Source organism: Diospyros lotus, chromosome 10 (assembly GCF_014633365.1).
Source record: "Diospyros lotus cultivar Yz01 chromosome 10, ASM1463336v1, whole genome shotgun sequence".
Lineage (NCBI taxonomy): Eukaryota > Viridiplantae > Streptophyta > Magnoliopsida > Ericales > Ebenaceae > Diospyros > Diospyros lotus.
The window spans coordinates 31,120,794-31,136,862 of NC_068347.1; the positions used below are offsets into that span (position 1 = coordinate 31,120,794).

Here is a 16,069-nt window from a genome sequence, read left to right on the forward strand (position 1 = left end):
TATGTTATAGTTTTTATAATATATTTTATTTATATTTAATTATTGTTTATAAATATAATTATTACTTTTATTATCTCGTACGTTTTATTTTTTATACTTATAATTTATTTTTTTATTATTTTACTCAATTTTAGTAAAATTATATTCCACCAATTTATGTTTTTGATGGCATTTTAGTCAGGAAGGGGAAAGCATTGATTTTACAGGTTCACCCGCGACCAGTGACAAAGAATTTCCGGTAAAAGATCACTTTCAAGATCCTTTGACAGAGGGAGAGAGAGAGAGAGAGAGAGAGAGAGGTGTAGAGCGGTCTTTGGGGATGGCTGAGTCTCTCTACAGGCAGGAGGGAACAAGGCGTGGAAGAAAGTTGGAAAGGGACAGAGGAGACAAAAGAGAAGCAGAAAATGAGAGAAAAGAATAGGCGCCTTTTCTACATGCGCCATCGCCCAAAGCCGCCTCTTTACTCTTCAAACCACCACCAATTACAACTTCCCATTCCCAATCCTCAATACAAGTAACCCCTTAGAAATCCCAACCCTTTCTCACCCCCCCGGCCCTCTCGCTCTCACCATATTCTTCCCTTTCCATTGTTCGAGTTTCCGCTCTTGTTAGATCCGTGGACTCACTCTCAGAATGGAGACTGAGTTTTTATTGTTTGATCTTCTATTGGGTTTGTTCTGAATTGTTGGAAATTTCTGCGTTCTGGTAGATATAGAGGTGGGATTTCTGGGTTTTATTATATTTGCAGAGAGATATGCAATCGGAACCGGCGGCTCTGGGAGTGCAGCAGCTTCGATTGGTGGCCTCGGAAGCGACAGACAATCGAGGGAAGCATCGGATTTCGGCTGAATTGAAGCGGCTTGAGCAGGAAGCTAGGTTCTTGGAGGTTGGTTTTTCTTCGGTACTTTTATGGGTTTTTTAAGTTCTTCAAAGTTTAGGTTTCTTTTCTTTTCTTTTTTTGTTGATTTTTTGGTTTAGTAAGTTCACGTGCTTCTTGGGTTTTGGACGAAAGTTGCAGTCGTCGAAGTAAATTGTGCATTATCTGTAATCCTGAGGTACCTTTTCTTTTTCCTTCAAACGTTATTGTAGCTCTTTATGGAAATTGGATTTCTATTTGTCAAGGCTGGGACTGAGAGACACTTAGGGATGGGATTAGTTATAAGGGCCTTACAAAAGATAAGGCCATAAATAGAAATGAATTGCAAGCTAGAATTCATGTAAAGAACCCACATAGTGGATTAAGGTTTGGAATGTTGTTTTGTTGTTGTGGATAAGGAAAAATTATGGGGTTTTAGGAGGCAATTAGTTGTGTTTTCAAAATTTAGGTTTCGCAGAATGCTTTTCTGCAATGTTTAAGGATGTGAGTTTTTAGGGTAAGAATGAAGGTTTCGAGCATGAAAGCAGTTAGTGCACTTATCAGAGGAAAAATTGAAAAGGAAGAGAAAGCAGCTACTCGGTGCAAGGTTGAATCTTGGCCTGTTGGATTGACTGACACCCTAAATTGACAGGATAACGATTGATTGTATTACTGCCTGGTGGTAAAGGTTTTCATTTGGTTGGTTGACTGCTAAGCTTTTGAACCATGTCCTGGAAAACTGGATATAATGATGCAGCTTCTTCTGCTTTTGTTTTTTTTTTGCACATAAGCTTCTTGTGTTGATTTGAAACCTGTGGCAACAGTTTATCATCGTTCCTTATATACTGTTGTGAGCCCAACTGGTTGTTCTTTGAATCTTACAATGCAAATTTTATGGAAATTGGGGGATGTTTTGCTTTGTATTAAGATAGAGCACTGTGTCATTCCTCTCAGATGCCCTTTTGTTGTTTGCTTCTGCAGTGATTAGGATTATTTCTTGTCCCTTCGTCATAGGAACCCTGGACTCATTCACATGGCTTCTGCACCATTATAGCATCATGTATTAAGCTAAATACATTTTAGAATGCTGATTGTGTTGGACGATAAATTCATTGTTAATGGCTCTATTTGGGCTGATGTCAAACGTTAAAACTCCCTGTAAATGCTCCAGTTTCCATATATGCCTTCTATAGTGTTGAGATTAGGTCTCCACTATGTTGCTTTTGTCTCATTAACGCTCTGCCTAAATGCTCCACTAGCCATTTATTCCTTCTATCATGCTGAGATGAGGTCTCTAATTATTTTGCCTTTGTTATGTTAAGTTGCATTCCTGAAGCTGAGTCCTGATCTCCCTCTATTGTGGTAAGGCCAAAGTCTCTACATGGAATTTGAGGATTTTTGAATTGGAGGCTATGACTGTAGGTTTCTTCAAGGCCTTGCTCCTCCTCTCTAAAGATGATGGTCCCATCGCTACCATTGTCTCCATGTTCTATCATGCCAACCTCTCTCTCTCTCTCTCTCTCTCTCTCTCTCTCGTGTGCTCCTAGCTTCTTCTCTTAATTGACTGGTTAGTTGTCTTTCTTCCAGCTCTGATAGTGTCTGTGTTTGGCACATGCTGTTATTCCCAACAAGCCTCTTCCATTGACACATGTTACATTATCTTCCTTTGGACCTGTGCTAACTCAGAATCTTATTACATCCTCCCACTATCAAAGAACCCTCAACTAAAAGTTATGTCCATGTCAGATAAAGCTCCTTGTTTTCAGCTCTTGGCCATGCCTGGCCATTGAAATCAAATGTTAGACAAAACTGCTCCTCCAATTTCACTGATTGATGATAATTGCATTTTTTCGGTTTTTGAACTAGGTCGGATTCATGTTACTTTAGACAAAAAATAACAATTATGTGAAGAAAAAGTTTAACTTGGGTGTATGTTGCAGTTCGGAAATGAAATCAAATAGAACCCCATTTTAGAAGAAAAGCTCATAGAAGGGTATCACAATTTATCAAATTTGAGCACGTGTTGGATTTTCCTACTCATAATTATTTATTCAGGATGGTGTGAATTTGTCCGTAGCTAGTACAGTGAACTGAGAGTAGAAAACTAGTTGGTCAAACTGGAACATCAGGTTTGGTAATGAATGCAGAGTATTAAGAGACTCTAAAGGTGTGTTGGTACTGCAGAAGTACAAGATTCCCCTATGCTTTTAGTTGTTCATAGGCCCAACTTCTGACAAGACAATGCCTTCTCTCAGTTCTTTCTCAGTGTTGCTTACGTTGAGGACATATTACGGCAGTCTTTTTTCAAAGACCTTTAGTGTCACATTATCTGTTCTTGGTCCTTATCTCAAACAGGAAGGGTGATGCAAATAATTGCTACTTTCATGCATAATAATTAGATATATATCATATTACTCAAAAAATTAAAGAACATGTTTCAGATTAGCACAGTGCAAAAAAAGAAAAAGAAAAAGGTAAAGCACCAAGCCTTTAACCAACTATCTGGGTTCTGCTAGCACAGTGCCAAATAGCAAAATACTTGAAAGCTTGTTTCTTATATGTTTTGGTGGTGATATTTGCTGTAGGATACATTGGGTTCCCCTTTTGAAGCCATCTTCATCTTATGTTTGTCTTTGTCCCGTATAGTTAGAGCATCCTTCATAACAGGGAGAGCATAATAAGTCATGGTTGCTAACTTTTGTAGCGGGCAATTAGAAATATTTTTGGGAAACTTGCTACCCTGTAACTTTGAATTGCTGCTGGAAGATGAGATTTGTGTAATTCTTTATTTTTAGCATTTCAGGTCCCTATGGTTTATTTTTTTAAACACATTTAGCAGGATATATACATTTTTACCTAACAAAATCAAAATGAGTTATTTTGAAAAAAAAAAAAAAAAGAAACCCCAAAGCATAGGGACCCGAAATACTAAAAATAAACCATAAGGGGTGTATGTGAAAATGGCTTAAACCACATGGGGTCAGGGTGGAATTTACCTTTTCCAAATAGTTTCAGTTTTAGTCTACAGACTCTACACTGTAAAGCGTTGATAGAGCACCGGATGACATCTATATCGCTCATATCATCTCATTGTGCAAAACAGTTTTGCATGGGCATTATAGCAACTCTTTATAAATATGTCACATTAGGTATTTCAGATGATGGTTTTATTAATAGTTAAACAAAAACCCATTGATGCAGGAAGAGTTGGAACAACTTGAAAAATTGGAAGCGGCCTCTGCTTCGTGCAAGGAGTAAGTATACGAAAATTATTTGAGTACTCAAATGATAGAACTCATACTGGGATCATAATGAACTTGCTTAATGCATCTTGCTATGTGCCACCAGAATGCTGATTATCATTGAGGCAAGACCAGATCCCTTACTTCCAGTGTAATGTCTCTTTACTACCCATGACCTGTATCGATGAAATTATCTTTGTTTGACCCTGGTTTGAGTCTGAAAAGGTTCTCTTGCTCTCGTTTTTGGCAGAACAACTGGACCGACAAATCCTTCCTGGGATCGATGGTTCGAAGGACCCCAAGATTCACAGGGTTGCAGATGCTGGATACTGTGACAGTCTAATTGCAGGAGTTCAGTTCCAGTCTACTTCCATCGACATTTCTTGAGGCAAAACGTATCAAGATCTTACAAAAATGCTAGGGATTTTAGGCCAACCCCTTGTTGGTAAATATAAATGGCATGGTGCTTCTTTGTGCAGAAAAAGTTTTAACAGTTTTTCCCCTCCTTTTGGGTATTTATAGTGAGAACCAACTGAAATTTTCAGGCCATCCTCCTTTTATCTGTAATTGTTGTTGCCTTGGATTACAAACTGATTTGATGCTCTGTCTAGCAGAAGACTTTGCATTTTCATGCAAATTAGTTGAATATCTTTTGTCATCAATAAAATGTTTTCCTAAATTTGTAGTCTGTAATGTTAAATCTTGATAATTTTGGCAGAGAGAGAGAGAGAGAGAGGCTTTGTATCCATCTGATATTTATGTATTTGATCGCTGGTTTATTAATATAACAATATAATTGTTTAGGTCATATATATTTATATTATTAGAATTAATAACATATAAATATAATTGTAAACTAGCAAAACTGACTGATTTTGATTGGTTTTAACCGATTTATACACATTTTTGGCCTCCCATTTTCAAACTGGATGGGCTTAGTGACCAATATTGCGGTTCAACCAGTGTAACCAGCCAATTTGATCCGATCTTAACACCTATGCCAAAAATAGTTCAATGAAATAGATCGTTGTGCAGAAGACACAATTCTTTCTTGCAAGGCCAAATCAAAATAAAACATCAATTGCCAAATCACACAGGCAAGATGCCTGTCCATGGTACACAGAAGAAAATTGATCCATATTCAATCCTTAATATTCATAAAAGGAAAGAAAATGAAACTGTTTATGGTGGTTGCATTTCTAGCTTGGAGCTTTTCCAGTGACTCTCTGGGCAATCCACCCTAAACCGTCATAGAGGCCTTCTCCAGTAAGGGCACAGCAGGCTTGAATGTGCCAATCATGGTTCTTGATGCTGTGAAGGGAAAGGGCATCAGTTATCTCAGCAGGGGTCATTGCATCCTTGAGATCTTGTTTATTTGCAAAGACCAGGATTACAGAATTTTGAAGATCATCGTGCGGGAGCAGCCTGAAGAGTTCGTCCTTCATAATACCGATCCTGGCTCGGTCTGTGCTGTCGATCACCACAATAACTGCATGAGTTCCACGATAATATGTAGCCCATGATGTCCGGAGTCTGTCTTGCCCGCCAAGATCCCAGACCTGACAAAACCATGTTGGCATAGAGAGTGAACCACAACCCACAAAGGCAATATTGTTGATCTAATGAAAATCATTGAAATAGAGGGGGGGAAAGGAAATTTATCGTTGATTTCTACCAGATTTGAAGTTGCATGTACAGAACTACTGTAGCCACGTTAACTAAATCTATTGAATCTTGCATCCTCTATACGGGATAGATAAAATATATACGAGAGATCCACCATCAAACGTTACTAATTCAAGGATGACAGGGAACAACATACATTTGACTCGTGAAAGCAATAGATTCATCCAGTGGATTGAAATAATTTAGTAGTTCAGGTCTATCATGGCCAGGTACAAACTTACATGTAAAAATTGACATAATGAAGTATAACTAATATTTAACTAATTGCAGCATGTAGTAATAGTATAACTAAAATCATTCATTACACATTTAGTTTGACTTGTAAAATCACAGTTCCAGCCTATAACACAGAGGATTATCCACCACGTATATGTTGTAAAACTTCCCTCCAATGTCCTTCACTAAAGCCATACCATGGATATTCTTTATTCTGTTTTGAAAAAGCTTTCTTCATTTGTCACAATCTTTATCAAACATTACAAATTCAAAGTTAAAGTAGAACACTGATTTTTAATTTGCTATGGGATCACATTTGCAGTGTTTCATGAAATTCCACAAATCAATAAAGCAACATTTTGCAACTTCCTTGAGGCATGATTTATTGCAAAAAGAAATGTAATCGTATCACAATCAGTCAAATTCTTGATATGACTTAATTCTCTGATCCTTCATCATCTTCGTATTATCATGTATTGTTAGGCATGGATTACAACAGTGTCATGCATTCCTGTACTGGCACCTAATAAATCAAAGGTACAGTACTGGATAGATGGCTGGTACTCATTAGGAGGATCAATGAGAAGCCAATTAGACATGTAACTACACCAGAAGATCCTAAGAAGGATGAAACAACTAATCTGAAAGAAGGAGATCTACCAAAAATAAGGGTAAATCCAAATATATCTGAACCTTGTCCAGCATATTACATAACAAACACAATATAGACTTCCCTGAATGCAAGCATTATCCTTCAGAGTCCATCCTTATAAGCTGAGCACTATGTGCCAAAAATCTTCTATCATGTTCAAACTGGCCTGATGGCCGTTAGAGTGGCATTCCTGAGGCTGAACTGCCATCACAAGCCACAAACATGCATCTTGTACTACAATGGATGTATATACACATCTGACATTGGAAACTATGGAGGGTGAGAACACTTATTTTTTCATGTCATACAGATTGCAACAACACTATCTCATATCAATACCAAACAATCACCCAGCATTGCCACACTACCATACATGACCATAGGCCCCCTCCCTTTTGCACTCTTTGCACACTTATTGTTAAACCTCTTATCTGAGGCTCGACTATTCTGGAATTATAGAGGACTGAGAGAAAGAATTAGAAAGGGAGGGAGAATTTAGAGGGAAAGAATTTTGTATTATCTCAACATGATTCCCATCCTCTACACATAGCCTTTTTATAGGTTCTTCCTTCGGTTGTAGTGTCTTAACTGAAAGGGTACAAGTAGCTAAAGCAGTAACTAATTGGTACAACTAGCTTATTCAATGGAAGCCTAATTACAAGTATACCCCTAGGATCGTGACAATCCCCTCCCCTTAAAAACCTTCTTGTCCCCAAGAAGTGATAATAATTGGGCTGCCTGTGGGAAGTGCTTCAACAAGTTTGGCAAGTACTCCCATGTTGTGTGGTCAAGGTGCAGTGTGCTCACTGCACAAGGACTTGAGCAAGGGGTAGTGTATCTTGGTAAATTACCCTCTTGTCCACAATAGCCCGAGGTTCAACTTCCATTTCTATGTCTTCATCTACTGGTGGAAGGTTCGGACTAATGGCTACATCTGGCCCCATTGATTTCTTTAGCAACGACACATGAAACACTGGGTAAGTTTGTACCCCTGCTAGCAACTGCAGTCTGTAAAAGCCACCTTCCCCACCTTGGCCACTATAGGGAATAGTCCAAAGTATTTAGAGCTCAGCTTAGAGGTAGGGGTGGTAGAAAAAGAATGCTGTAAGAACCTTTTCACCTTCAAAAACACCATGTCTCCCACTTGAAATCCCTATCACTCCTCCTATCAGCGATTTGCTTCATTTGATTTTGGGCTGTAGATAATTCCTTCTTGAGCAGTTTTAGGACCTCCTGCCGATGCTGCAAAATACTCCTCAACTGCTGCCATGGGATTTGGAGAGTCGATCACAGCTGGTAACAGGGGGTTTTGTATCCAAACAGTGCCTCAAATGGGGCCTTTTTAATAGCACTATGGTAGCTGGAGTTGTACCACCATTGTGCTAAAACCAGCCATCTATTCCAGCTCTTTGGTTTGGCGAAGCCCATACATCCCAGGTAGGCCTCCAAAAACTGGTTCACTCTTTCCGTTTGCTCATCAGTTTTAGGGTGGTAAGCTGTGGACATGTGCAGCCCGACCCCCAAACTCTTAAACAACTCCTGCCAAAAAGTGCTGGTGAAAACCTTGTCCCTGTCAAATACAATGGATTTTAGGACTCCATGGATCTTGACCACTGAGTCTAGGAACAGCCAGGCCACTTCTTGAGCTATGGAGGGATGAGCTTGGGAAGTGAGCAAACTTGGTTAGTCTGTCCACCACTACTAGGATCACATCTCTTCCTTCAGATTTCAGCAGTCCTACAAAGCCCATTGAAATCCCCTCCAAAGCTTGCTTAGGGATAGCAAGTGGCTGTAATAAGCCTGGATGTGCCACTTGCTCGTGTTTACAATGTTGGCAGGAAGTACATGTCAGCACAAAATCAACCACATCCCTTTTTAGGCCAGGCCAAAAGAATAGCTGTCTCATAGGTTGCCCTTACTCTCGAATGGCCTCCCAGGGGTGAACTATGAAGCGTCTGCAGAATTCTATTATTTAACAGCTTGTCTTCTCCCACTACCAGCCTTCCTTTGAACCTAACTAATCCATTGGAAAGAGTGCAACTCGGATGTCTAGCTGGTTAGATGGCTAGTTGGGTTAAAATATCCTTCAGCCAATCAGTCTTTTCATAACTTTCAGTTAAGTCTTTCACCTAATCAGGCACTACAACAGTAATAGCCTGGCAAGCCCCTTTTTCTTCTCTCCTTGAGATAGCATCAGTCACAACATTTTCTTTCCCTTTCTAGTATTGGATGGTATAATCCAATCCCAACAGCTTCAAAACTCTCTTCCTTCACAATTGAGTGTGCAGACTTTGTTGTAATAGAAACCTGAGGCTTTCATGGTCGGTCTTGATAATGAATTGGCTACCCTTTAGGTAATGCCTCCACTTATCTACTGTCACTAGCACAGGAAGTAACTCCTTGTCATACACACTCAGCCCCAAGTGTTTTGGGGCAAGAGCTTGGTTAACGTAGGCTAGAGGCTTCCCTTCCTGCAATAACACTACCCCACTCCATTATCACATGCATCCATTTCCACCACAAAAGGTTTAGAAAAGTCGGGCAATGATAAAATGGGGGCCTGTGTCATAGCCCTTTTCAGTGTCAAGAATGCTGCTTCTGACTTGGGGTTCGAGTGGAAGTTGTATTTTTTAAGCAACTCTATTGATGGTTTGCTGACTATACCATAGTGTTGTATGAACCTTCGATAATACCCTGTCAGTCCCAAAAATCCCCTTAATTCCTTGACTATTGTGGGCCTCGGCCAATAAATCATGGCTGGTATTTTTTTAGGGTCAGTGCTGACTCCTTCCCCCGAAATCACATAAGTATTCCACCTCCTGCTTAGCAAAGGTGCGCTTTGATAGCTTAACAAACAATTGATTAGATTTAAGGATTTCGAAGGTTGTTCTTAGGTGGGATAGGTGCTGGTCCAAGTTGGGGCTATAAATGAGGATGTCATCAAAGAAGACAAGTGTGAACTTTCTCAAGTAAGGGCTGAAAAGGTGGTTCATCAAGGCTTGGAAGGTAGTAGGGGTGTTGGTGAGCCCATAGGGCATAACAGTGAATTCATATAGGCCCTGGTGTGTCCGGAAGGTTGTTTTTGGGATGTTGGCAGGTTCATCCGAATTTGGTGATACCTTGCTTGAAGGTCCAGCTTGGAAAAGATGGTAGCACCAGCCAGTTCATCTAGTGGGTCTTCGATAATTGGTATAGGAAATTTGTTCTCAATGGTGATGGCATTGAGTTGGCGGTAATCAACACAAAACTGCCATGTACAGCCTTCTTTTTTGCAAGAAGAACGGGTGAAACAAATGGGCTTTGGCTGGGCTGCATGATGGAAGTTACTAGCATATTCTTGACTAGCTTTTCAATTTCCCTCTTTTGTATAGGGGGTATCAATAGGATCTAATGTTAACTGGTTCTGAATTTTGTTTGAGATGGATAGAATGGTCAAAGGTTCTGTTGGGGGGTAAGGAAGTTGGTTCAGCAAATAGATCCTTAAATTCCATCAAAAGTAATTGTAAAGCATCAGAGTGTTGTACCTCGATAAGGAGTTGGAGGATAGCAGGGTTTTCAGCCTTAGTGTCCTCCTCCTCAGCCATATCTTCCCCCTCTCTCTATGCCTGTACGGAGTACATCTGTGATACCTGCCCACTTTTTTTCTGCAACAATTTTTGTAACTTTCTGCCAGTTATCATCTTACACTCCCTGGTTTCAAGGCTGCCAGCCAGTGTCAATTTTCTGCCATCAATTTCAACCGTAACTTCCAACTTGTTGCAATCAAAGGTTAGAGGGCTAACCATCCTCATCCAATCTACCCCTAAAACAATGTCACATCCTCCTAACTCAAGGATTCTTAAATTAGATGTAAACTCCTGTCCTTGCATCAACCATTTGAAATCAACACATTTATAGTGCCTGTACATCTTGTTCCCATTAGCTACAGTCACCAAAAGGGGGGCAGTGGCTGTCAATCTACACTTCAGCTCTGTGGCAGTAGCCTCAAGCTGCTGAACATGGAGGGAATGGAAGAGGAAGAAGAAGAAGAAGTTGAGGGGGAGGAAACAGAAAATGCTTTAGAAGAAGAACAAGGGCTGTATCTATCCCCACACTTGTAGCATAGCCCCAATTGCCTCCTCTGCTCAATGGTTGGGTTCTTGGCTGCACTGAGGCTGGCATTCACCTCGGTGGGGGCCTCAGGTTAATCCCACAGCTGCAGTCCAAGGGTTTCCCCCTGTCAGATGACTGGTGAAGGGACTTGTTCTTGGCATGACCTTGTGCTTCTTGAATATGACCTCCAAGGTAAGCTCCTGCAACCTTGCTTTCTCCGCCGCTAGTTTCACGGTTGCAAGCATCATCATCTTAACCATCGGCCTCACATCATCTTTCAAACCACTAATAAAACTTGACACAAAGCAGTGCTCCATCAAGGTTGGCCGAGCACTCCATATTAGGGACCTTAGCTCCTCAAATCTAACTTGATAATCAATCACCGATCCCCCTTGCCTTAATTGGTTGAACTCCTCAATCACATCAGTCATGTTCTTCTCCCCAAATCGGTCACATAACTCTTCAATAAAATCAGTCCACCTGGCCTCCCCTTCCCTAGACCTAGTCCACCCTTGGCACCACGAATCAGCCATATTGTTTAGATAGGCTGTTGCCAGATTAATTTTCTGCCCCTTAGCCACATTGTAAAACTGAAAAAAACCTTTCATAACGGCGGATCCACCATCTAGGCTTTGATCCTTCAAATAAGGGAATCTCCAATCTAAACATTGGTGGGGTATGATTGGGAGTGTGAGAAGCTGATCCTCTTACCTGAATTCCCAATTCCACAACTAGTAGTTCCTCTGTCTCCTACAGTCCAGAGGTCCTAGGGAGACTGCCATGGTTGGGTAGAATTGGATCAGCTACTGCCCGGGGAGGAATTTCTAGTGATAACTGGAATTGAGGTAGCGAGGACAACATGTCGAACATGTTGTTGATCTGTTGGCCATGTTGTTCCATCGTCTACCAATGCCTCTCCAATTCTCTTTGCATTCCTTCTCAAGAGGCAGCTAATTCTCTCTGCATTTCTTCTTGAGAGGCAGCTAGATCCTCTTGCATGTGTTCTCTGATGGCCTCAATATCCTCCCAGTTGTGGGTCATTACCTCATGAGTTTGCATCATCCTGAACTCCAACGCGTCCATCCTCAACTCCAGCTACTTCAATCTGGTTCCTTCGGCCATAACTCAATTATCTACACTAACTTCTCCTACAATCTGATTCAACTCCTCCAATCGGTTATCGATCAGAGTCGCACCCTCGCGACTCTGCAATCTTCGGCTCCTCCTAGCTCCTCCTTCTGATCGCCATAGATCAACAATCCTTCCCCACCGATCGCAATTCGCTACGATCCTATTTGCACCAACAACCAAATTCAACACCAGGGATTGCTGACTCTGATACCAAATTGTTAAGCCTTTGATTTGAGGCTCGATTGTTCTGGAATTATAGAGGACCGAGAGAAAGAATTAGAAAGGGAGAAAGAATTTGAAAGGAGACGGGAGAATTCAGAGAGAGAAAAGATAGGGAAAGAGAGATTTAGAGGGATAGAATTTTGTATTATCTTGTTGGGAGGCCGAGCTGATGAGGCCAATGGAAGGCCGTGCTATCGAGCTAATGGTCGAGCTACTAAACTCGTTATCATCTGATTTATCCTCTGTGATTTATCTTGATTTATATTGTTGTTATATCTTATCTTTCCTTTTTATTAGATTTGTTTGTATTTAATGTTGTTGTAATCTAGTCCTAAAAGGTAGGAATCTAATCTCTAAAATTTAGGAGAATTCTTAGGATCCACTGTGTATATATTTGTGGCATTCTCAAAGGAATAATTGACGGAGTATTATTCTTTCAAAAGAAGATTTCTCAGTATTCTAAAAGGCGCTAGGCGCTAGTCGGGCGCCTAGACGGAGCCTAGAAAAATTTGATTTTTTTTTAATTGAAGAAACTTGCAATAGAAACCTATATATATAACCAATAACCTCACTTAATATTCAAAATAACAATAACATATCATGCCATTACTGCAAAATAACTACAAAATAATCAAATTAAAACAATAAAACAACAAAATAACTTTTATTTTATAATATAATGAAAACAGAAATTATTTTCTGTAAAATAACCAATAACCTCATATAATTTTTTGTTTTCAATCTTCTTCATCATGTAAAAACACATATATTATATAATTAATAATAATTAAAACTAAATATATATCTAATATATAAATAGAACAGAAAAATAAAATAAAATAAAAAATGAAAAACAAAAACAATGTAACGGAGAGAAAGAGAAATCAATAACCAGAGACTTAGAGAGAGAGAGGGGTTACGAAGGAGATGGAGCTCGATGGTGGCAGAGATGGAGCTTGACGGCGAGGACGCGACGGCGGCGGCGACGACGTTCAAGTAGCGAGGAGGACGTGAATGGCATAGAGGCGGTGTTGATGAAGCTTGACGGCGATGATGGAGTTGGAGGCAACAATGGCGGTGAGTACCGGCGAGCCGACGACGTTGAGGCAGCGACGACCTTTGGGTGAGAGGGGGAGAGGCTAAGAGACGAGATCAAGAAATAAAATACCCTAAAATCAGCTGATATATAAAGCAAAAACTTGGGCGGTCCAAGCGGTGTGGGCCGCTTAGGCGCAGCCTGGGCGCTGCTGCGGCCGATTAATTAGGTCGGCACCTAGGAGGCCCGACTAGGGCATACTCAGGGCGGCCAATGGCCGCCTAGTGCCTAGGCGGCCGCCTAGAGCGATTTTTAGAACACTGAAATTTCTTCATGGTATCAGAGCCTGCTCTTCGATCCTAAAGCAACCTCTATTCTATTTTTCCGTCCACACCTTACTTCATCAATCAGTTTTATTTGTTTCTTCCGTCTACACCCTGTTTCATCAACAGCGGATACTCAACCTAATCCCACTCTAACCAAGACTTTTGCCACAAGTTCTCCAAATCTTTCCAACAACTCAATTGATCATCTTCCTATATAGATTACTCACCATAAGTTGAATGGGAGTAACTTTAGGGAATTGTTTCAGTCAGTTATGCTGGTGATCAAGGGAAAAGGCAAGGCTGGTTACTTAACAGTCTCTACTCCTTCTCCACCGAGCACAACAGCCACATATGATACCTGGGAAGTCGAGAATTCCACCATAATGGCCTGGCTAATCAATTCGATGGAGCCTAGAATAGGAAGAACTTATCTATTCTATAAAACCACAAAGGAGATATGGGATTTGGTCCAAAACATATACTCAGATTTAGAGAACTCATCTCAATGCTTTGAGATCAAATCTTCCATTAGGACCACACAACACGATAATCTAAATGTTACAGATTACTTTAATATTTTGGTTGAACTTTGGCATGAGATGGATCTATTTTACACCATTAATTGGGAATATTCTGCGGATAGTACAAAATATAGTAAGATGATTGAGAAGGATCGGGTGTTCGATTTTCTACATGGCCTTAACCATGATTTGGATGAAGTAAGAGGCAGAATCTTGGGTACAAAACCTCTCTGCCTTCACTTCGAGAAGTTTTTGCTGAGGTTCAGAGGGAGGAAAGCCGAAAAAAGGTAATGCTAAATCAGCAAGGTGAGTTCTCTTTAACTCACCAAAATTTTGCTTTAGCAAGTTTTAAACAAGAAGAGAGTCAACCAAGGAATCTAGGACGAGAGAAGCAGTGGTGTGACCACTATAAAAGGCCATGTCATACCAAAGAAACATGTTGGAAAATTCATGGGAAACTAGCTAACTGGAAGCCAAGAGGAAAAAAGGAGAGTGAAAGGACTGCTTGCATAGTTGATGCACCAAAGGAAGCAGGAAGCAGTACCAGTCTTAACCTATTAGAGGAGCAGATTCAGACCTTGTATAAGCTGCTAAATCAAGGTATATCCTCTCCAAGCCCTCCTATGGCAGCTACTGCTTTACAAGGTAATCCTCATTACTCTCTAAGTTCTAACAAACTCTCTAAGAATACATGGATAGTAGATACGGGTGCTTCTGACCATATGGCATGTTTAGCCTGTTCAATGACAGAATACACCCCTTGTGACAACTCTATAAACATTTCAATGGCTGATGGTACCACCTCTCCAGCCAAAGGACATGGAACAATTTGTATTTCTGGTTTAAAACTTAAATTAGTTTTACATGTTCCTGGTTTAAGATGCAATTTACTATCAGTTCATAAGATTACTCAAGACATGAATTGCTGCGTGACCTTCTTTCCTTTATATTGCTTATTTTAGGACCAAGTATCGGGGAGGACGATTAGCAATGCTAGAGCTAAGGATGGGCTTTATTATTTGAGAGAGGATAGGATTTTTTCTTCTACAAATAAGGCTGTTTTAACAGCCACAACCAATGCCAAGATTTTGTTATGGCATAATCGTTTAGATCACCCAAGTTTTCTTTATCTTAAATTCTTGTATCCGCATTTTTTCATCAATAAAAATCAAACTTTCTCATGTGAATAGTGTACCATTTCCAAACAATCTTGTTCTTCTCATCCAATTCAATCCTATAAGCCATCTAAACCATTCCATTTAGTTCATAGTGATATTTGAGGACCATCTAAAACCTCTAATATTTCTGGTTCTAAGTGGTTTATAACCTTTATTGATGATCATTCTAGGGCATGTTGGGTGTACCTTATGAGGGAAAAATCTGAAGCTTGCAACATTTTTAAGAAATTTCACAAACTCATCTTAAATATGTTTCAAACTTCCATCCAAATTCTTCGTACTAATAATGGTCGAGAATATTTCTCTCATAACCTTACCACTTATCTATTTGAACATGGCATTTTACATCAAAGCTCTTGTCCATACACACCACAACAAAATGGTGTGGCGGAAAGAAAAAATCACCATCTTCTAGAAATGGCTCGTGCTATGATGTTTACCACCCATGTACCACATTTCTATTGGGGGGAAGCAGTCATTACAGCTGCATATTTGATCAATAGACTTCCCTCAGAGACCCTAAAATTTCAAACCCCTCTTGCTGTCCTTTGTTCTCTCTACCCAATTGTTAGCCACTTATATTTTCTTCCTCCAAAAATTTTCGATTGCACTGTGTATGTTCACAATAATCAGCTTAACCGTACAAAATTGGACCCCAAGACCCTTAAATGTATCTTTATTGGGTACTCTCCCTCCCAAAAAGGTTACAAATGCTATAACCCACTCAAAAGACAAGTCTTGGTCTCCACAGATGTCACATTCTATGAAGACCAATCATTTTACACCTCACCAGTTTCAGTTGCTGCATCTCCATCCCTCCTGAATCCTAATCCTATTTCCTTTCCTTCCCTTGATGCTCCTCTGCCCTTATGCTCTCAAGGGGGAGAATTTCTAGCCTCTCCGCCTGTTAG

General features: G+C 40.2%; 2 protein-coding genes across 3 annotated transcripts in view; one reads left to right on the forward strand and one right to left on the reverse strand.

Annotated features, from left to right (window-relative positions):
• The first annotated feature begins 253 nt into the window (after positions 1–253).
• On the forward strand, positions 254–4,908 carry LOC127811697 (guanine nucleotide-binding protein subunit gamma 1). The gene is made up of 4 exons (XM_052351821.1): positions 254–886; positions 4,058–4,110; positions 4,205–4,249; positions 4,349–4,908. Exons 1-4 carry the CDS (start codon positions 755–757, stop codon positions 4,431–4,433), a joined length of 315 nt encoding a protein of 104 aa, XP_052207781.1. The 5' UTR covers positions 254–754; the 3' UTR covers positions 4,434–4,908.
• A 188-nt stretch (positions 4,909–5,096) lies between these two features.
• LOC127811786 (uncharacterized) overlaps positions 5,097–16,069 on the reverse strand; it is a 32,625-nt gene continuing 21,652 nt past the window's right edge. For both annotated transcript variants that reach the window (XM_052351957.1, XM_052351956.1), the window contains exon 3: positions 5,097–5,657. In XM_052351957.1, the coding sequence (XP_052207917.1) occupies positions 5,298–5,657 (360 nt within the window). In that variant the 3' untranslated portion in view covers positions 5,097–5,297. The remainder of the gene's footprint in view (positions 5,658–16,069) is intronic.

Excerpts from the sequence above, each read along its gene's own strand:
- LOC127811697 (XM_052351821.1), top strand. The coding sequence starts at position 755 with ATGCAATCGGAACCGGCGGCTCTGGGAGTGCAGCAGCTTCGATTGGTG. Across the intron at positions 887-4,057 it reads AGGAAGCTAGGTTCTTGGAG|GAAGAGTTGGAACAACTTGA; the intron begins GTTGGTTTTTCT and ends CCATTGATGCAG. Across the intron at positions 4,250-4,348 it reads CCAGATCCCTTACTTCCAGT|AACAACTGGACCGACAAATC; the intron begins GTAATGTCTCTT and ends CGTTTTTGGCAG.